This window comes from Helianthus annuus, chromosome 13 (assembly GCF_002127325.2).
Source record: "Helianthus annuus cultivar XRQ/B chromosome 13, HanXRQr2.0-SUNRISE, whole genome shotgun sequence".
Lineage (NCBI taxonomy): Eukaryota > Viridiplantae > Streptophyta > Magnoliopsida > Asterales > Asteraceae > Helianthus > Helianthus annuus.
Genome location: NC_035445.2, coordinates 133,481,040 through 133,503,946, shown reverse-complemented (window position 1 = coordinate 133,503,946; position 22,907 = coordinate 133,481,040). Strand labels below are relative to the sequence as shown.

The 22,907-nt window shown below is 40.0% G+C and overlaps 2 protein-coding genes across 2 annotated transcripts; one reads left to right on the top strand and one right to left on the bottom strand.

Moving 5' to 3' along the window:
* The first annotated feature begins 8,084 nt into the window (after positions 1-8,084).
* On the top strand, positions 8,085-13,276 carry LOC110901733. Its single transcript, XM_022148526.1, has 3 exons — positions 8,085-8,309; positions 8,535-8,976; positions 13,212-13,276. Exons 1-3 carry the CDS (start codon positions 8,085-8,087, stop codon positions 13,274-13,276), a joined length of 732 nt encoding a protein of 243 aa, XP_022004218.1.
* A 2,656-nt stretch (positions 13,277-15,932) lies between these two features.
* Positions 15,933-16,888, bottom strand: LOC110903250 (NDR1/HIN1-like protein 12). Its single transcript, XM_022149323.2, has one exon. It carries the CDS (start codon positions 16,804-16,806, stop codon positions 16,204-16,206), a length of 603 nt encoding a protein of 200 aa, XP_022005015.1. The 5' UTR covers positions 16,807-16,888; the 3' UTR covers positions 15,933-16,203.
* Between the last annotated feature and the right edge of the window lie 6,019 nt (positions 16,889-22,907).

The window sequence follows — 22,907 nt, the reverse complement described above, 5'->3', positions numbered from 1 at the left end:
ATATAACTCGTCTATTTACAATTAACTCCTTATATTTTGGGGGCAATTGTTAGGGCTGGATTTTTATCATATGTGATCCTTACACGTGATCCTAACCAGTGATCCTTGTTTCTTTGGCAGACAGTGATCCTCAGCAGAACTTCAGGATCAGGATCATAGACCGTTGGAAGGATCCTCATGCTAATAGTTACCTTCGTGTAATACAACATTACTTTGCAGGAACATCCAGCAGGATATGCTCTTAACATCATGATCCAGGGACGCGTCTTCACAATTATGGCAAGAGCTTAATTAAAGAAAGACGTTGCACAGGATATGGAAACATGGCTTGATTCATGGGCAGCAATTTAGGCTAGATTGTCTTTATTTCTAAAGGGGTAATGAGCTGATAATTAGTCATTTTACCTAAAATAGGTCACCTGCACATGTATAAATACCACTCTTCTTCATTCGGAAGAACACACACAACATACGACACGACATACGACACAACTCTCAAACACTTAGACACTCAGTAATCCTTGTACTCAGCTCATTATCATCCAAAGTTGTAATCATATTTTTGTTATATTGAAGTTGGTGATCGGTAGTTGCCATCACCCGAGGTTTTTTATGCCGGAGATCATTCATTGATCAAGGGCTTTTTCCTCGTATAAATCATTGTGTCTTTGCATCTTTATCACAAGAGTGATCCTTTACTTTCATAATTAACCAAGCATCATACCCCGTTTTCATAAAGTTTGGTTACATTATCCTTGTGTGATTTTTGACCAAAACAGGGATAGTGGTTCGTCATCATCAGGTTTCATTAATAGAGGTGCGGTTGAAAGATACTGCTTCAAATCCTGCAAGGCTGTTTCATGCTTCTCTCCCCATTCGAATTTCTTATTCTTCTTCAGAATATCATAAAATTCCTTGCATTTTTCTGAGGATCTTGAGATGAATCTATTCAACGCTGCTACTCGCCCCGTTAATCGTTGAACATCCTTCATGTTTGAAGGTGACTTGATATCTAAGATGGCTTTGATCTGTTCCGGGCTTGCTTCTATACCCCTTTTAGTCACCATGTATCCTAAAAACTTTCCTGCCCCCACTCCAAAATGGCACTTGGCAGGATTTAGTTTCATATTGTACTGGTCCAGGATATCAAATGCTCCTTTAATATCCTGGAGATGATCCTCAGCCTTCTTGGATTTGACTACCATATCGTCAATGTACACCTCCATGGTGTCCCCCAGTTTGTCTTTAAACATCATGTTCACCAATCTCTGGTACGTTGCACCTGCATTTTTCAAACCAAAAGGCATAGCAGTTTAACAGTAAATACCTGTTGGTGTCATGAAAGCAGTATCCTCCTGGTCTGAAGGTTCCATTTGGATCTGCTGGAATCCTGAGAATGCATCCATGAAGGTTAACATTTCATGACCGGCAGTGGCATTCACCATCGAGTCTATATGAGGCAGAGGGAATGGGTCTTTAGGACATGATTTGTTCAAGTCTGTGTAATCTACACAAACTCTCCATTTCCCATTCTTCGTTTGAACCACAACCACACTTGCTAGCTACTTGGGAAATTTGATTTCCCTGATCATCTTGGACTTCAATAGTTTGTCAACCTCTTCCTGAATAATTATGTTTCGTTCTGGAGCAAACTTCCTTCTTTTCTGCTGGACAGGCTTGAATAACCTGTCAATACCAAGCTTATGTGTTATAATATCCTTGGAAATACCTATTATATCCTCATGTTTCCACGCGAATGTCGACATTCTGCATTTCAAAAAGTTAGTCAATTGCTTTTCAATATCTTGAGGGATATTGGTTCCTACGAGCACCGAGATATCTGGGTTATCCTGATCCAGGATAATTTTCTTTACATCCTGTTCAGAAGCCTCCACAATATCCTGGGCCCGCATCTTTAATTGCTATGCCACATTAGGCTTGGTCGAAGATTTCATGGATGATGAGTAACACTCCTTTGCTTCCTGCTGGTCACTATCCACTTTGACAACTCCCCAAGGTGTAGGGATCTTGATGCACTGATGATAAGTCAATGGCACGACTTTCATATCATGGATCCACGGCCTACCCAATATAATGTTATAACAGGATAGTGAGTCCATCACGCAAAAGTGTTGTATTGAATTGACTCCTTCAACATAAACTGGTAATTTTATCTCCCCTACGGTATTCCTGGCTTCTCCACTGAAGCCGACGAGCACCGTGGATTTCGAAGTGATATCCATCGGGGGATACATTCATTCTTTTCAATGTCTCCAGCTGAATTATGTTGACGGAACTGCCGTTATCTACTAGTATCCTGCGCACAAAATGGTTAGCGACATATAAAGTATTTACTAGAGCATCATGGTAAGGATCCTGAACAGTATCCCTGTCATCACTATCAAAAGTGATCAGTTTGTCAGTTGTGAGCGTCGTCATCCTGGTCGGCTTTTCTCCTCTTTCTGCCTTAGCTTCCTTCGCATGTCTCTTGGATGCGGAATATGAAGTCCCGCAAATATCGGATCCTCCTGAAATAAAGTTAATTATTTTGGCATCAGCTGGGGGTGATGCTGCTCGTTCAGGATCCTTCTCAGGATCCTGCCCTTTATTCTTCTTTTTTCCCAGCAGATCCTTTAGATACCCTTTGCTCAGGAGATAGCTTATTTCTTTTCTTAGAGCAATGCAATCCTCAGTGATGTGTCCAAAATCCTCGTGGAAGGCACACCATTTGGATTTGTCTCCTAAACCTTTCATAGCATACATACATCAATTCAGGTATATTAACAGAAAAACAATATTCAGACAACTCAGGATACTCCTCAGGATCCTCATCTTCAACAACATTGACTTTTTTGCTATCATTTCTGCCATATGGCTTTGAGCGATATGGTTTATACGAGGATTCTGATTTCCTGTTGGTTGACTCGTAGGTTGTGGACGAATTCATTCTCTCTTGCATCTTTTTTGTCATCCTCAGCCGAATGTATCTCAATGCCCTGTTACGAGCTTCATCCAGATTCCTGCAGGGATTCATTATAAGAGCCTGGTAAAATTGGGAATCTTTCTGCAATCCCATCATGAAAGCCTGCACAGTTGTTGCAACATCAAGGTGCGGGATATCTAAGGATTCCCGGCTAAACTTATTCACATAATCCCTCAAGGATTCCTGATGTCCTTGAGTTATCCTGTAAAGGTCACTGGTTAGTTTCTCAAAACTCCGGCTGCAAGAAAATTGACTATTAAATAAATTAACTAAATGAGCAAAGGAAGTAATTGAGTGAGGAGGAATGTTTAACAGCCATTTCAGGGCTGATCCTGTTAAGGTAGAGCCGAAACCCTTGCACAAGCATGCTTCTTTGAGATCTGGAGGGATAGGATTAATTTCCATCCTTTCCCTATACTGGGCGATATGCTCCTCAGGATCCGAGTTCCGTCATAGAGTTTCATATTGGGGGTTTGAAATCTTTTTGGGATTTCAGCATCACAAATGGGATATGCAAACCGCGATATCCTGTGGCTATCCTAGGATACTTCGGGAATTGGCTGCACCACCCCAGGTACACTGGATATCATGTCTTTCAGCTTCTGAAGCTCTCTAGACAACGCTGATGTCATACATGCATCCTGCAAAGATCCAACACCGTTAGTGGCAATAGTCTTATTATTATTATTATTATTATTATTATTATTATTATTATTATTATTATTATTATTATTATTATTATTATTATTATTATTATTATTATTATATACATTACCGTTCTGAGGGTTTTGGCCATATCTTGAAGCATATCCTGAGCTTCTCACAGTTGATATTCTAACTGATCAGGGTATCTCAGGAGTAAGATTCTGGGAATGGCTAGGCACAATATTTCCTCGGTTATCCTCGATATATACCGCAGAACTGAAGTTCAAAGCCCTGAGTTGCAAGGGAGTGATAGTATCTTCAGCAGGCCTGCTCGAGCTTGACTTCAAGAGTTATATCTCTCTCATCAGCATCTGATTAGTTTCCTACTGCTGCCTCATCTGTTCTTGTACACTACCAAACAAATTTAGAATTTCCTCATTAGAAGCTAAAACAGGATCGGATCCCTGGACATTGCGGGTGGGGATAACATCCCGGGCAACATGAATTTCAGTTCCTTGAGAAGAAGCTTGAGATCTCAGAGGAGGTGGTGGAAGCACCGAACCAATTGTTGCAGAGGTTGAAGCAGACATGGTGGAAGAGCCCATGTTTGATCTTGAGGCCATTGAAAACAGTTTTGAAAAGAATTTCGAAAACAGAAAACCGAGTAGCGATTTTGCAAAAGCTTTTAGTAAAAATAGCACCACTTGCCCCACGGTGGGCGCCAAATTGTTTTGGTCAAAAATTACCGAAGCAATTAAGTGATCAAATTAGTTAAGTGAGGTAGTGTGCTAAGAGAATGTGTTCAAAAAAATATGTTAATTAAGTTGTTTGCAAAAACAGTTTCAGGATACGGCTCAGGATATAGAGCTGTATCTATGATCAAACAATGAGCAAAAATGTAAAGGGTGACACAGGATGTACGAGGAAAGCCCTTGATCAATCTAGATCGTCGGCACAAAACCTCGGGAGCTGACAATCGCAGCTGCCTTGTTCTTCTATTACTTCAAATATCAGGATACAGTGCAGGATATGATACGGATCAACTAGGTGCTATAATGTAATTTGAGTACAAGTGTTTGCGTGTGGTGATTGCAAGTAGCTAGAGAGCAAAGTGTGCGAAAGAGTGTGTGTGACTTAATCTGATCCGATCAATCTATTTATAGTAAAAAGAAAGCAACAAATTATCCTATTATTCTGGGATCCGGCGAATATTCCACATATGAACGTTGTAGTCCACATCTTCCGGCTTCAACGTCTTTTATCTAACTGGTTTGCCCGAGTCTCAAGGAGAAGAAGTCCACTTGAACGTTGGAGACTTATACTCTTCAATCTGCACGTGGTTAAATCAATTATTACCAGGATATCGCATCAGGATGTTACCAATATCCTGATCCGGTATCCTGATCTCAAATAAGCAATCAAAAGCAGAATATTAGCCAGGTTATATGTTCAGAAAATGGCCCATAACAATAGTTTCCCCCATCTTCTAAGTATTCTGAGTGAATACTCACATGCTCCGGTGATTGGTAACCGGGAACACTAAACGACTCATCATCGGGGATAGCATTTCTCAAATCATCTAAGTTAAAGAACGGGTCATCATTCACGGGATTGCCACGATCTCGGTTGCCCCTACGATCGGAATTAACATTCCGGTCATCAAGGTTATTGGGTAAGGAGTTATGTCGGTGAAGGTTTTGTTATTGGGGTGTTCTTTGGGGGGTGTTGGGATTTTGGTATCGGAACGGTGGTGTGGGTGGTCTAGAGTTGTTATTACCACCCGGTTGCTCTTGAGGTATAGGTTGGACATTTTGGGCGGGATTGAAATTTCCTCGAGTTTGGAATTGGTTTTGATTGAGGTTTGGGTAATTGAGGTTTTGGTTGGAATTTTGGTTTGCCATTGAATCGGTATCAATGGATGGTGTAAATTGTGGTGTTTGAGTGACTTGGTTAGAAACAAGAGTTGCTTCTAACCGGCTTGCTAGATTCCTTCTTGCAACTCTTTCAATTTCCGGTTCGTAGACTAATGGTGAAGTCCTCCCGGAATTCCTTGTATGCATGCACTACCTGTAATCTGCACAAGTAACACAACCCGCGTGTAACACCCCAAAAATATAAAACTTTATATCAGAATTATAAAGTATAATAAACAAGAATTTACTAACTAGGAGTTCTAACCTAGTTAGCTAATGGTCTAGAAATAACTTATAATAGGGTTAAAAACAACCAAAACTATAAGTTATACAAAAGGGGAAGGGTTAATCTTGTAAAAACTGAAACTAGAAATTATTAAAACAAAATAAACAAAAACCAAACACACAATTAGTGTGTCTGGTCGATCAAGAACGCAGGGGAGCGACCAAAGCTTCTCACTAAACCCTAACTTCACAAAATTGATCAATTGAAGGCTGATTTCTGTCCCAAATCGAAATCTGAACATAGATTCGTGATCCTCATCACAAGGGGGTTGTGAGGTATGTAAAATTCTTTGAAATATCTCTGTTTGAAATTCTTACGAATTTGGGAGATTCAAAGTTTGATGATGCATGTTTGTGATTTGGTTAGATTAGGGATGATATAGCGTCTAGAAGTAAAACCTAGACAACTACATGTGAAATCATGTCCAAATTCAGGAAATTCCATGAACACATTGAAGGTGGGTTATGGGTTTCACAAGATGATGATGAACACTAGGGTTTAGAATGATTATTCTAGTGTAATTTGATCATAGAAAGTGATTTTAGAAAAAGTATGATGTTTAAATGCTATATGAAAGCTTTATTGATGTTAAGGTTAGCTAAATAGCAAGCTATGAACTTGAAAAGGAATAACATAAAATTCTGCCCTTATAGTGTTTGTGGAAATGCCTCAAAGAAGGCTTAAAACTGAAATTCAAAGTCGAAACGCATAATTTTGATAATTTGACAAATTGTGCGATATATGATTGAAATGGAGTTCTAAATACAATGTGATTGAACTCTATAGCAAAGGAAGCCGGAGCTACGAGCGGACAAGCCCCTGTTGACGCATGACTAAAGGGTGCGCTTTGAAGGTATGTAACTTGACCCGTTACATTAAACGAATTTTGATAATTATCATATATGTAGCTGGATTGTGTATTAAAAGTTGAGTTAGATTAAAGCGATGATATTCGTTATGTCGAATAATAAGCCAAGAATCTGGTTTGACCTCGTTGGTAGTCATCAAAACGGAGGATTCCTTAGATGAGCCAAACGGGTCGAATAACCAAGTAAGGCATGGCAGTACATCGTAGTATGGATACTCGGTCTCTTGTTATTATTGATAAATGACATGTTGGAATACGAGGATTAAACATGTTGGTTTGTATGATTGGAAGCCGAGAACTTGATTCAAGTAAACAAACAAATCAAACCAAACATAACTTTCCAGTGTCTACCGTAAATTACGGTATATACCGTAATTTACGGTAGAGACCAAAAGGTTACGGTGGGTTTCATCTGTGTTACGGTGGAACCAGAACTTCCTAGAAGCTACCGTAACTTACGGTGTCTACCGTAAGTTACGGTAGAGCTTAGAAATAAATGATAAATTTCGTATTTCTTGGTTAAATCGAATCCGTTTTAAGCACAATTTCGATTATGTAATATTTCTAAGAACACTAACATTAATGTTTAATGTAAACATTTCAGTTTCTAGGTGTTGCAAATCTACGGATGGCGATCAAGCAACTTGTTGAAGAACCGAACACTACTTTTGAAGCTTCCGCATACATTAACTATGTTTAAACAATGTTATGATGTAAACCGTTTGCTAAATAACTTATGGATGTTTTAATTAGTCGGTACATAACTAATGTTTGTTACCTTAGAACTTGGTTCTGAAACTAAGGCTTTAATTTGGACATCTTTTGTATAAAATCTTATGTATTATTACTAAATTCAAGTAGAAATTTTAAGGGTGTTACAAGTTGGTAATCAGAGCTTAAGGTTGTCAACAAGTGTTCGGTTCAAGCTTGATCGATCGTCCGGTAAGAATTAACTTATTATTTTAACAGATTATATTTGTGTAAGAAATAATAAATGAATTGATGTGCATGGGAAGAGTGTGTTAACACACTCAAACCCGGAAAATGCACCGAATGTGAACGGTTAAAGCAAGTTGGGAACTTGGCTAAACCGAAACAAATGAAGTAAAGTTATAAATGAAATGTTTAACGTTTAAATGTAAACATTTCAGTTTCAAGATGTCTGATGGAAACGATGATAATCCGGTGCAAACAAGCACCGAACAAATGAAAGAAATAATTGCCGAAGAAGTAGGGAAGGCAATTGAAGGTAATCTATCCGGGTTTATAGACAAAATTCAAAATACGGTGTTGTCGCTTGTTGAAGAGCAAGTTAAAAGGTTGGAGGATAGTGTCAACCTTATGAAGGAGAAAACGGGAGATCGTAAAGGGTGCTCATATAAAGAATTTATGGCGTGCAAACCACCAATCTATAACGGGGAAGTTGACCCGATAATCTGCCAAAGATGGGCAAGTGACGTCGAAGGAGTGTTCGAACGAACCCACTGTGACGTAGGTGACTTTGTTGCTTACGGAACGGGTCAATTGAGAAATCAAGCCAAGGATTGGTGGGACAAACAAAAGAAGGAAATGGGAGCCGAAGCGGCAAGGGTCATGACTTGGGATGAGTTTAAGGTACCGTTCCTTAAACACCATAGTCCCAAAGCAGTTATCAACAGGATCAAAGAGGAATTTATCCAGTTAAGACAAAAGGGAGAATCAATTGATAAGATCACGGGCATCTTCATGGATAAGCTGAGATTTTGTGACGAGTTAGTCACCACTGAAGAGCAGAAGATATACTATTATTAAAACATGCTGAGTGCTGAATACCGGGAGTTTATGACTCCCTCAAAATAGGAAACTCTCACAGAAATCATCAACACCGCCCGGGAGCGGGAAATCGAGTTAAAGAAGCAAGTTGAGAGGGGTGAGCGAAGGGCACAAGATGTGAATCCAAGCCCTACAAAGAAAGCTAGAACTGCTGAATCGGGGAAGAAAGTGGAGGCTAAACGCGGGTCGCCAAGTTGCAGAGTGTGTGGAAAGGGGCACAAAGGGGAGTGTCGCCTCAAAGACAAGCCGTGTCTGCTATGTGGGAAGACGGGACACACTGCATCGCTATGTACCGGAAAAGTTTCAGTTTGTTACAAATGTTATCAACCCGGCCACAAAAAGTCTGAATGTCCCGAGTTGGTTGGAAAGAGAGACACAAAAGAGTCTCCAGCAGAAGCTCCCAAAGCGAAGGCTATGTCCTTCCAACTTACCGCGGCTGAAGCAAAAACAGAACCCGATGTAGTCTCAGGTATATTCACAATTAACTCAATTCCAGCACGTGTACTGTTTGATACGGGTGCGAATAAATCCTTCATTTCACATGGATTTATTCGACATCCTTCTTTTATATTAACAAAGTTATCTGTGCCCTTAGAAGTTGAAATAGGGGACAACAAAAGTTTTATAGTTTGTGATGTTTGTCGAGGCTGCAAATTAAGCATTGACGATGAAGAATACTTGATAGACCTAATCCCGATGTCAATGGGGGAATTTCAAGTAGTCGTTGGGATAGATTGGCTATCTCAGCACCACGCGAAGGTCGTGTGTTTTCGTAAGGAGATAAAGTTAATATCTCCGAGCGGGAAACACGTCACTATCTATGGTGAAAAAGGAGGCAACCCCATAGTATGCTCAATGTTGAAAGCTCACAAGCTTATGAAGCGAGGATGTAAGGCATTCATGATATACGCAAATGAACCCGAGAAAGAATCTCGGAAGATTGAAGATGTACCGGTAGTACGAGACTATGAAGATGTGTTTCTGGAGGATTTACCGGGGATACCGCCTGAACGGGAAGTAGAGTTCGGGATCGAATTGATTCCGGGCGCAAAACCCGTAGCAAAAGCACCATACCGCCTCGCACCGTCGGAATTACAAGAGTTGATGTCCCAGATTCAAGACCTGCTTGACAAAGGATTCATAAGGCCGCGTGTGTCTCCTTGGGGCGCACTGGTGCTATTCGTGAAAAAGAAAGACGGAAGCATGCGCATGTGTATCGATTACCGGGAGTTAAAAAAACTCACGGTAAAGAATCGATACCCGCTTCCGAGGATAGATGATTTATTTGACCAATTACAAGGTGCGAACTGGTTTTCAAAAATTGACCTTAGATTGGGGTATCACCAACTAAAGGTCAAGGAGGAAGATGTGCCGAAGACGGCTTTCCGCACGAGATACGGACATTACGAGTTCCTCGTGATGTCATTCGGGCTAACAAATGCACCCGCGGCTTTCATGGACCTCATGAACCGGGTTTGCAAGCCAATGTTGGATAAGTCAGTCATCGTGTTTATCGATGATATTTTGGTGTATTCAAAAAGTGAAGCTGAACATGCACACCACTTACAAGAGGTGTTAGAAACACTTAGACGAGAAAGGTTGTATGTGAAATTCTCTAAGTGTGCCTTTTGGTTACGAGAGGTACAATTTCTTGGCCACATCATAAGTGCCGATGGAGTATTGGTGGATCCGTCAAAGATCGAGGTTGTGTCAAAATGGAATCCCCCCAAGAACCCTTCGGAAATTAGAAGCTTTTTGGGGCTTGCGGGATACTATAGGAGATTCATTCAAGATTTCTCCAAGATTGCGTCACCGCTAACAAAACTAACCTAGAAGGAAGAAAAGTTCATTTGGGTTGTAGATCAAGAAAAAGCGTTTCAAACGCTAAAAGAGAAGTTGACTCAAGCTCCAGTACTGACATTACCGGATGGGGTCGAAGACTTGGTGGTTTATTCGGATGCTTCACTGTCGGGACTCGGATGCGTTTTGATGCAACGGGGCAAGGTTATAGCTTATGCCTCGAGGCAATTGAAGATACATGAGAAGAAATATCCCACGCACGATCTCGAGTTAGCTGCGGTGGTATTTGCATTAAAAATTATGGAGGCACTATTTATATGGGGTAAAATGCACCATATTCACCAATCACAAGAGCTTAAAATACTTCTTCGATCAGAAGGAGTTAAATATGCGACAAAGGAGATGGTTAGAAACGGTGAAAGATTTCGACTGTGAAATACACTATCACCCCGGAAAGGTAAATGTGGTGGCGGATGCTCTGAGCAGAAAAGCGGACTATGTCCCAATACGAGTAAGATCGAGGCAGCTGGTGGTGACCTCGGGTATACTTGAACGTATCCGAGAGGCGCAATCAGAAGCAGTGAAAGAGGAGAATTGGAAGAAAGAAAGAATAATCGGCCAGTTGAAAGATCTGTCGGATGGAAATAACGGGTTGAAGACTCGATCCAGAAGGATATGGGTTCCAAATACTTATGGGTTGAAGATGCTTCTACTTGATGAAGCTCATAAATCTCGATATTCAATCCATCCGGGGGCGACCAAGATGTATAATGATTTAAAACAAAACTATTGGTGGCCCGGGATGAAAAGAGATATTGTGAAACATGTGGAGAAGTGTTTAACCTGCTTGCAAGTCAAAGTGGAGCACGAGAAACCATATGGTAAGTTGCAGCCATTGGATATCCCAGTTTGGAAATGGGAACAGATCACCATGGATTTGTTGACCAAATTGCCCAAAACCAACCGCGGGTTTGATGCTATATGGGTAGTCGTAGATAGATTGACGAAAAGTGCTCACTTTATTCCGATTCGTGAGACTTATACATCAGAGAAGATGTCAGAGGTGTACACCAATGAAATCATAGCGCGTCATGGGGTACCGATATCTATTGTGTCAGATAGAGATACTCGGTCTACTTCGAAATTTTGGCGTGAATTCCAAGAGCAAATGGGAACTAAACTGTTCATTAGTACCGCTTACCGTCCACAAATGGATGGGCAGAGTGAAAGAACAATACAAACGCTAGAGGATATGCTACGGGTTTGCATTATTGACTTCGGGGGTAGTTGGGATGTCTATCTACCCTTGGTCGAATTTTCATATAACAATAGCTATCACGCGAGCATTAAGATGGCCCCGTATGAAATGTTATATGGTAGAAAGTGTCAAACTCCGGTATGTTGGGGAGAAGTGGGTCCACGAGGACTAGCGCCTACTGATATAATCCGAACTACGAATGAGAAAATCGACATGGTCCGAACCCACCTAAAAGCGGCTCAGGATCGACAAAAGTCGTATGCGGATAAACGAAACAGGCCGATTGAATTTCAAGTGGGCGATAAAGTAATGCTGAAAGTATCGCCGTGGAAAGAAGTAATACGGTTCAGAAAAAGAGGAAAGTTGAGCCCAAGATTTATTGGGCCATTCAGAATCACCGAGCGGGTTGGCAAAGTGGCGTATCGTCTGGAATTACCTGAGGAGTTGAGTGGGATTCATAGAACATTCCACGTGTCACATCTCTGAAAATGTTTAGCGGACGAAACTGCTCGTATCCACTACGATGATATCGAGGTGGATAACAGCCTCAACTATGCGGTAAAACCAATTGCGATTTTAGATCGTAAAGAGAAGAGTTTGAGGAACAAAGTAATTAAGCAAGTCAAGGTCAAATGGGAGCATAGGAAAGGTTCGGACACTACGTGGGAGTCCGAAGAGGAGATGCGACGTCTCCACCCTACATTATTTGGTATGTACTTTCGTTTCGGGGACGAAACCCTTTTAAGAGGGGTGGACTTGTAACACCCCGAAAATATAAAACTTTATATTAGAATTATAAAGTATAATAAACAAGAATTTACTAACTAGGAGTTCTAACCTAGTTAGCTAATGGTCTAGAAATAACTTATAATAGGGTTAAAAACAAGCAAAACTATAAGTTATACAAAAGGGGAAGGGTTAATCTTGTAAAAACTGAAACTAGAAATTATTAAAACAAAATAAACAAAAAACCAAACACACAATTAGTGTGTCTGGTCGATCAAGAACGCAGGGGAGCGACCAAAGCTTCTCACCAAACCCTAACTTCACAAAATTGATCAATTGAAGGCTGATTTCTGTCCCAAATCGAAATCTGAACATAGATTCGTGATCCTCATCACAAGGGGGTTGTGAGGTATGTAAAATTCTATGAAAATTCTCTGTTTGAAATTCTTATGAATTTGGGAGATTCAAAGTTTGATGATGCATGTTTGTGATTTGGTTAGATTATGGATGATATAGTGTCTAGAAGTAAAACCTAGACAACTACATGTGAAATCATGTCCAAATTCAGGAAATTCCATGAACACATTGAAGGTGGGTTATGGGTTTCACAAGATGATGATGAACACTAGGGTTTAGAATGATTATTCTAGTGTAATTTGATCATAGAAAGTGATTTCAGAAAAAGTATGATGTTTAAATGCTATATGAAAGCTTTATTGATGTTAAGTTTAGCTAAATAGCAAGCTATGAACTTGAAAAGGAATAAAATTAAATTATGCCCTTATAGTGTTTGTGGAAATGCCTCAAAGAAGGCTTAAAACTGAAATTCAAAGTCGAAACGCATAATTTTGATAATTTGACAAATTATGCGATATATGATTGAAATGGAGTTCTAAATACAATGTGATTGAACTCTATAGGAAAGGAAGTCGGAGCTACGAGCGGACAAGCCGGTGTAGACGCACGACTAAAGGGTGCGCTTTGAAGGTATGTAATTTGACCCGTTACATTAAACGAATTTTGATAATTATCATATATGTAGTTGGATTGTGTATTAAAAGTTGAGTTAGATTAAAGCGATGATATTCGTTATGTCGAATAATAAGCCAAGAATCTGGTTAGACCTCGTTGGTAGTCATCAAAACGGAGGATTCCTTAGATGAGCCAAACGGGTCGAATAACCAAGTAAGGCATGGCAGTACATCGTAGTATGGATACTCGGTCTCTTGTTATTATTGATAAATGACATGTTGGAATACGAGGATTAAACATGTTGGTTTGTATGATTGGAAGCCGAGAACTTGATTCAAGTAAACAAACAAATCAAACCAAACATAACTTTCCAGCGTCTACCGTAAATTACGGTATATACCGTAATTTACGGTAGAGACCAAAAGGTTACGGTGGGTTTCATCTGTGTTACGGTGGAACCAGAACTTCCCAGAAGCTACCGTAACTTACGGTGTCTACCGTAAGTTACGATAGAGCTTAGAAATAAATGATAAATTTCGTATTTCTTGGTTAAATCGAATCCGTTTTAAGCACAATTTTGATTATGTAATATTTCTAAGAACACTAACATTAATGTTTTTGATTATGTAATATTTCTCAAGTAGAAATTTTAGGGGTGTTACACCGCGTAACAAGGAAAAAGACAAAGTACAAGAAAAGAACTATGCAAATTAAACAGTTAATCACAAAATTCAAACAATAATCCAAACACAAAGCGCACGCACTCCCCGGCAACGGCGCCAAAATTTGATCGGAATGTCGCGCCCCGGTCAAAGATAAGATTTATAAGCCCTAATTACCCTTAACAAATAGCTAGTGGTAGTAAAGGGGACGCACCATGAAGAGTATGTGGTTTGCGAATGGACTTGATTGAATTAAACAAATGTCACAATTTATGAAGCTTGCTATAATATTTCTATGGTTTTTGTTTGTTGAAAAGATGTTGAACAAAATTAACTAAATTAGATTGATTATCTACTAGGAATTAGCAAATGCAAGAAATGTACTTGATTGTGTAAACAAGATAAAGAAAACAATAATGAGAGAAAGGGTTCAAACCTGGTTTCGGTAATTGCAAACCTAGGTTCCTACAAGTTTTAGAATTGACCTAATTGGATAAATGATTAACGGATTTAGTGTACCGTGACTTAGGTGCCAATAATTATCATCATTCCTAAGAACAGACAAGAATGCACTTTGTAATCAACACAAGTAAATCCTAGCCAAGATAACGCATAAGTGCACAGATTCATTTCACAAAGTCATAACTTTATCATCGTTCGACAATTTGCAAATCCAATTCAAATACACGACAATTATCAAAGGTGTTCAAAATCAAAACACAATTTGTCACACAAGTCAAAACTAAACACAAATCGAAACGCTAGATAGTACAACTACCTACACCGGGGTGAAACCAAGGTGATTAACCGCTCATGGTTGAAGGAACTTGATCACCGGATGATAGGAACGCGATTTGGATCATCTTGAAGCTTGGAGAATGGAGGAATGGTTGATGGTTAGGGTTTCGGTGAGAGATGATGGTGGAAAGAATGATGGATGAATGGTTAGGGTTTGTGGATGGTTAATGAAGATGAATGATGATGATGATTCGAGTTGATTCGGATGATGGAAGGTGATAATCGATGATTGGGAATTGAAGAGATGGTGTGTATTGGCTCCAAGATGATTATTCAAACTCAAGGGAAGTGTAACCCCCAAAAACTTGGTCAAAAAACGTTTTTAATTCGTTCCCCAACAACCAAGACAACAATTTCGCGAAACCCACCAGCCGAAGCCGTCGCCGATGGGGTCTGGTTTTCCTGATTTCATCCGACGTGCTATTTTCCTGGATACGTACCTTTTTGACGACGTGCTTTTATGTGGGGCGTCGCCGACGGCCTAGGGTGGCGTCGCCGACGGGCTTTGTATGTCATAATCTTCGTTTTTCTTAATTCTTGCTCCCATTTGACCCGGTTCGCGTCCCGATGGTCCGTTTTTCGTCCCGGTGGCCCGTAAAGCCCCCAAAAAGTACCTTAAACTCCATTAAACCTGCAAAACACAAATTTAATTAAAAGTAGGCTATTCGGAATTAAAACCCATGTAAAAACATTAAGTTATGCAATTACAAACAACGTTATTCGACCACGTATTAGGATTATCAAAGTAGATGGAATTGAATTTGTTCACGATCTAAGAACATATATATGTTTTAAACATATATATATATATATTGTTTATATATATTTTTACAATATATGTTTTATAAATTTTTTTGTTATCCTATCTTCTTTCAATAAATTTGTTTTTTTAATTAAAGTAGAAATAAGTAGATAACTAATATTAATTATTAATAATATCGAAGTGATATAATAATGTATATAAAATTATTTTAATATATAATTATTATTATTTTTTAGATTAAAGGAGAGATTGGCACATAACATTTTTTCGAATTTATTATAGTTGAGATAGCATAAAAAATTATCACATGATATAGTGGAATTCTTTATTAAAATTAAACTAGAGCATCACCAACGTGTCAGGTTCCACACATTTACCGGTCCAAATTTTCTAGCAAAAAATTACACGTCACGTTCTCTCTTCTTTCCCCTCGCACGCCTTTTTTTTCCAAATAACAATCCATGACTAGAGACTAATCACTCTCTCTTTCACATCAACATCTCTCTTTAATAGGCTTACTTAGAGGCCTACTTACCCATTGTGGATGTTTTACCAATTAAACACCACCTTGAGCCAAAGTACACATTACATTATTTATTGCATGCATTGAACTTACAAATATATCTTTATATGAACTAATATTTATACAAAAACACACCACCCATCTTCACAACTCAAGATCATATTGTATACGTGTATTATCATCCCTCATCTTTGTCAATGTGATTTGGTGCTGCAATGTGGATACACAGCAGTATTATCAATCGGCAACTGTAGATGACAATTAACATGCAACCAAAACTTCACGGATCCTAGTGGCCCAACTCTCCATCTGGTCCTCGAGTTCCCTTTCAAGAAAAACGGCATCACTTTAGTTTTCGCCAAACTTTGCTCGGTCAAGTACTGTTCCGGCGGTTCCAACGGGATCGGAGACGATTCAACCACGTAGTACAACTCCCTGGACATGTTCTTCAGCACATCGAACGGATCCGCCACCAGTTTCGCGATGCTGAGCCCATGGTACCCGAGTAAAAGCTTTGTGTCGTAGAAACTAACATGTGCTTTCATGTTATGGTTTTCGGCTTTCATGATGATTATTAAACGTACCGCGAGAACGCCCGCCTGGTTGTAGGAAAGTTTGTCCAGGCGGGCGGCGTGGACATAGAGAAGTGGGACTTTGGGGCGGATTGCTAGGTATCCGATGAAAACCACGATTCCGGCCACGATGATGATCGTGGCCACGAGGGCGCAGATGAAGGCGAGGCACCAGATGAGCGGGTTGGTGCGGCGTTGCGGGCCGAGGACCGATGGCTTTGGCATTGGGAGAGCATTGTGTTAGAGTTGGGAAATGTATGTTTATGATGTAGTTAGGGTTTTGAAGTGTGTAGGGGAAAGAAGGTATATGAAGATGCCATTTTGGGGGGATAAAGTTAAAGGTTACCCATATTTAAAGTTAATTATTACTGGCAAGGATATATATTTGCTTTGATATGATGTTGTCTTCTTTACTTTCGGTTTGTGACCAATTTCACACTTTTTTAGATGAGACAAAATAGGTATTTCCCATGATCTTTAATAAAAGTGATACATTTTAGTGTATCTAACTTATATTAGGTAGGTAGGTCTCTCAAGTTGATCACTAAGCCATTAACTCAACCACTACTAAACAAATGAATCGAAGGAATTTTTCGTTGGTCAAGTGAATTACTCGGTCGCGAATTCAGCCTTGTTTGTGGGTTCACAAGAACCCATTTACTATGGAAAAAATAGAAAAAATTAGTAAGAATCTTGTATGATATAGGAAAATTTAGTGAGAGTCTACCAAAACGAACCAACTGGAAAAAAATTCCGGATTCGTCAATTACCGATGAGGATCCGTGGTTATATATTGTAAACAGGATGACTATCCAAATTTTATAATAAACACTCAAATTACTTTTTTATTTACGTCGGTCAAGTGAGTTACCGATGAGGATCCGTGGTTAATTCGAAAGGCTGAAACTAGTGGCACACCTTGGTTGGTGATGCGTGTTAGTGTGTATATATTTTCGATGTATATTTAAGCCTCTTTTTACACTTTTAGCCAAGTTTTAAATTTATAAAACACGATATTTACTAACACTAAACACACATATGGGCAAGTGCACCCATCGTGGACGTAGTATAGTGTTGGTAAGATACCGAGGTCGTCCAAGGACACAAGAGCTTTTAGTACCGGTTTATCCTCAACGTCTAATCAAATCAAAAAGGTTAGAAAAATGTTTTAAACTAAGAAAAATAAAAACTAACTAAATGCTGAAAATAAAAATAAAATAAAAACAGATAGACAAGATGAATCACTTGGATCCGACACGTGTATTAGTATAACCTTTGATTATTTTCGCACTTTTGCACTTGTTTAAGAGATTATCTTAGTTATTGTAGTAGGCCCCTCTTTTGAAGGCGACGTTACCCTCAACCCAGTAGTTTGAGTCAGCAAGGATACAATCCTAAAGGGTCGGATTATTGAAAGATAATGAATTAAGTTATTAATGCAAATTGTGGTAGGCCCCGCTTTTGGCGGTGACGTTACCCTCGGCTAAGTAGTCTGAGTCAGCAGGGATACAGTTCTAAATAGCCGGGTTATAGTATTAATAGTAGTTAACTTATGAGGGGGTCAAAGAGTTTGGATCCCCGCCATCCAATACCTATGGGCATTGAAGGAGATCCTACTAAATTTGACCCAGGTCCCAAGCAGGACCTCTAAACGCTGAACAAGGGCAAGACCCTTACCAAACCGTTCCCTTAACCCCCGACCAGGTAGCCAACATACCTCCATATAGACCGTGGAGATATGAATGGTGAAAATCTTTTATTTTATATAGACAGTAAAATAATGCCAAGACACCACGGACAAACGATAAGGAAAGATCACCTTCAACATAAGTAACTAGTTATTAAAGTCATTAAATACAAAACCAAATAAAAAAGTGCAAAAGATTAAAAATAAAAAGTATTATACTAAACACTTGTCTTCACCAAGTGATGTAAGAGACTTAGGCAAACATGGCCTTGATTGTCAAGAACTCTTACGATCAATCTTGGATCCCGAGACGACTCACACACTCTACGATGGACAATGGATGATGGTGGTGGATGATGGTGTTATGGTGGTGGTGGGTGGTGGATGAGGTGTGAGAGAGGTGGTGTGCCAAGGGATGAGAGAGAATGAAGCCAAGCTCCTCTATTTATAGGCTGAACAGAAGGCTGGACACGGCCCCGTGCCCGCCTGACACTCTCTCTCCTCATTAATTGTAATTGCGAATTACAATTAATGCGCCTGATGTACTTTCACCACGCCCCCGTGCCCGCTGGACACGACCCCGTGGTGGGCAATGGAAGCTTCTACTGGTTTGTCTTTTCTGCTGCTTCCTGGGCACGCCCCCGTGTTCGCTGGACACGGGGCGTGTTCAGACTCTGTTTCTTCTCCTTTGCCTTGGGAGGTGCCGTTGAGGGTCCGGGCAATCCACTTTTGTTCCTTTTCTTGTATTTATGGTAGAATTAGTAGTCTTTTTGCTTCTTTTGTGATTTTGAGCTCATTTCATCCTGAAAATACAAAAGGAAGACAAAAACACTATTTTTCCAACATTAGTACTTAAAAAGGGTTAGTTTTATGCCTTAATTGATGTGTTTTATATGTTGCATTTTACACACATCAAATACCCCCACACTTGAACTTTTGCTTGTCCTCAAGCAAAACTCTTTAAATGTGGCTTACACTCCCAAATGGAATAGGTAGAAGAGAAGTTTTTTAGCTTGTCCTAGAGTGTCGGGAATCCAAGGTTTTTATAGGTTTTATTTTTATTTATTTACAATCCTATTCGTTATGATTTATTTTGAACTTTTCATAAGATGAATTACTTATTTGGGCATAGCATGCCTTATTAAAATTCCATTTATATACAAGTTCACATACCTCACGGGAGATCACTCAACACTCGGTCGAAGGTGTATATTTTAGTGAATCACTCGAGAGCGGTACGGAACTTACGTCTTCCATAGGCTTGCCAAGCAATCAATCCTCCTCCTTTTTAACTTTTTACCTTTGTAAATATCAAGAGGACTTTTTTGGGTGAAGGCTTGGGTTTAAAGGTGGGTGGTTGGTTAGTGGTTAGTAAAAAGGGCGAAAATCGTAACAAGCGTCGGTTTTCGTGAAGTACCTTGTTTTTAGTGACTTTTTATTTTGAAGTATTTCTCCAAACAAGCTTTTATAGCTTTTGTTTGTTTTTGACTTCATCATTTTTTTTTTCAATCGTCACATAAAAAGGTGAGTTTACGAAAAAGCGAACTTGTTACTAAAAAAATAAATAAAAAGGTTTTTGGTGGGTAAAAAGGGTTTTGGGGTAATGAAATGAAAGGTTTAGGCTCAAAGGGGCTATCTAGGGGGATTTTGGGTAGGTAAAAAAAAATGAAAAATAATGGTTTTGAAAGAAAAAAAATGGTTAGTCCTAATGCCTCCGTCATTTACTTACTTGGGTTTAAGTTGGTAAGGACCGGGAATGTATCGTCGTGGCAAGTTCTAGATTTGAAAGGACCGAGCGGCTATTCACACAAGAAACGAAAAATGAGCATTTAATTTGAATATGTGTATTTTTGTGCTCAATAAAGGCTCAAAACTCACTTTTGTGGGAATGGGTTTTTAATGTGACCAAGCATATATAATCGAATTTTTAACTAGACTTGTTATACCGTTTCATAATTTTCTTATGTTGGTTCTTTTTTTATCACGACGCTATCGGTTGTAAACTTGTAAAAATATAACCTTTTTAGAACTTGTTATTCCCAACTTAAACTAAGACAAGTAAATAAAAAAATGAAAAAGTTTTTGAAAAAATTTGGGGTGTTTAGCGGTTCCAATAGAGTTTTGTGTAAGGCTTGTGTTTAGGATTTTGCAAAATTTCAAGGTTTTAGCATCCCCCCCCCCACACTTAAATTACACATTGTCCTCAATGTGTCCAAAAATAATATTTTTGGTTGATTAGAATGTATAAAAGTGTGTTAAAAAGCAAAGATTTATGTTACTGGCATCCTGGACACGGCCCCGTGTTCACCGGGCACGGCCCCGTGGTCAAGTGCCAGTAACAAAAATTACAGAATTGAAACAGAAGCCTGGACACGGGGGCGTGTCCGCTGAACACGGCCCGTGTCCAGTTACCTGAACTGGGTGATTTTCTGCAGGGGCTCAGCACGGGGCCGTGTTGGTTGGGCACGGCCCGTGTTGAGCCTTCTGTGATGGAGATTTTTGTCGGGTTGCTATGTTCTTTGTGCATGGTTCCATTTTCCTCGTTCCCTTTTTCATCCATTACCACCATGAGTGTGTTTTATACTCACGACAACCATCAATCATAAAAACCATCATAGCATTGTAAATCATAGAGAGACATTACATTAAGTTAGCTAAATAACTAGGGGATACATAAGGTCATCATAAGGTTCTACTTATTTAAGAAAATTTCGGGAATAGCTTCCCGATGTAGTAACTCTCTCTAGCCGATGGCTCCTCGGTTGTCATTCAAAGCCATTCTTCTATCTCCCTTGGGAGGTAAAAGGTAGCCTCATTCTCTTCGGTGTCTCGAGGAAGAACGCTCACCGGGACTCCTTGCACCACCCTTGGTTGAGGTACTTGGTGCATGGCGTGCCATTCTGCTGGAATGATGACCTCGGGTACTACATTCCACGCCCTTTGGGTTATCACCGGGACCAAAGGCGGGGAAGCGAGAAGGTTTAATCTCTGGTGCAAGAGATTTACTTCTCGTAGGCAGCCCTCCAAACCTACCGTCAGATGATTAATACGATCCACCAAAGCTTCTTCTACTCCCGTCATCTCGTCTATGGCTTCCCTCAAAGCGTAAACGTAGTTTACTAGGGAATCCTCTGCCGTAGACGACCTCCTTCCATTTCGGTTATTTCTCGAAGATGTTCCGCTGTTTCTGCTGGCCATTTTCTGCGAAATAATCCGAAGATAACTAAACTTTTGCAAAACAGTACCTCGAACACGGCCCCGTGCTCAGTGAGCACGGCCCCGTGTTCAGCTATCTGCAGGATTTTTGTCTAACGACTCCAGGTTTTTAAATTATTTTAATACACTTTTATTGTGTTTTAAGCTTAGATAATTTAAAACAAAGTTATAGAACTAACTTTAGACAAGAATCTGTAGCAAAAACTCCTACAAACCTTTCATAGAAGGTTGGAATCATGGGTTTCCAAGCTTCCATGGAGGTAAGGTTTGAAAAATTTTTGGAAGAAGGAGAAATGAACAAAAGTGGAAAAGACAAGATGGTCCTTAGGAACCTTCTTTTAGCACTTACCTAGGATGGTATATGTGAAGATCCCAGGAATCTCTGCTTGGTGAAGTGGTAAAAAATGAGCAGGATTCAGGCTGCATTTAAAGAAAACGACAGCACACTGGACACGGCCCCGTGTCCGCTGGACACGGCCCCGTGTGCAGAGAAAATCCTGACACATTTTGTCCGTATTCTGACAGAATCAGCAGAGAATCTTCTGAGTGAACACGGGGGCGTGTTGACCGGGCACGACCCCGTGTCGGTAGGCTGTTTTATGGAGTTTTGTTTCTTACTAAGGAGCTAATCTATATCGGGTGGCTCTTGACTTGTTGGAACAACCCCAAAGTGCCTAAGATACCTTAATTGTCCTATACTAAGGCGAGAACGCAAGAGGTTGTCGGTGAGGGTAATTCCTATTTTCATTCTAGGTGGACAAGTCCAACCCTTTCCCGGGCTCTCGTTAAAGAAGGTGTATGCCGAATCGCTCAGGTCTATGTATGCATCGAACGAAGTCGATGGGGAGTCCTTCACGGCACAATCGACACAGGGACGACTATCGTCCGCGTCTTTTCTAGGTAAGAAGGTATTTTCGGGAGCAACGAGGTTGTCGGAATGCGGTTCCAACATTTCCTCATGGTCATCATCTTGGGATGGATCTAAAAAATCCTTCCTAAGTTCTTTTGACCAATTGAGAAGTAGTTCTTCTAGTTGAAATAGCTCGTCAAGGAGCATTTCTCCTAGAATATCTGGCTGGGCGCATTCGAGGGAGAAATAGTGCTTATTTTTACTTTCGCCCCTCTTAAGGTTACAAGGAATCGGTGGGTCTATATAGTGGGGCCTATAAGTGAGGAAAAAACATTTTAATTCCTCATGTTCGCCTCCACATATTCGACACCACAAACCATAAGAGTGCCGAAAGTAAAAAGAATTACTATTACTCATGTTTGTGTCAGAAATTACCAACCGCCGGGATCTAACGATTCTGTTTTCAGCAACTGAATCTTGGGCACGGGGGCGTGTTGAGTGGACACGGCCCCGTGTTCAGCCTACTGTCTGACTTAAAACAGGATTGTCAGTTCCAATGATTGAGCACGGGGC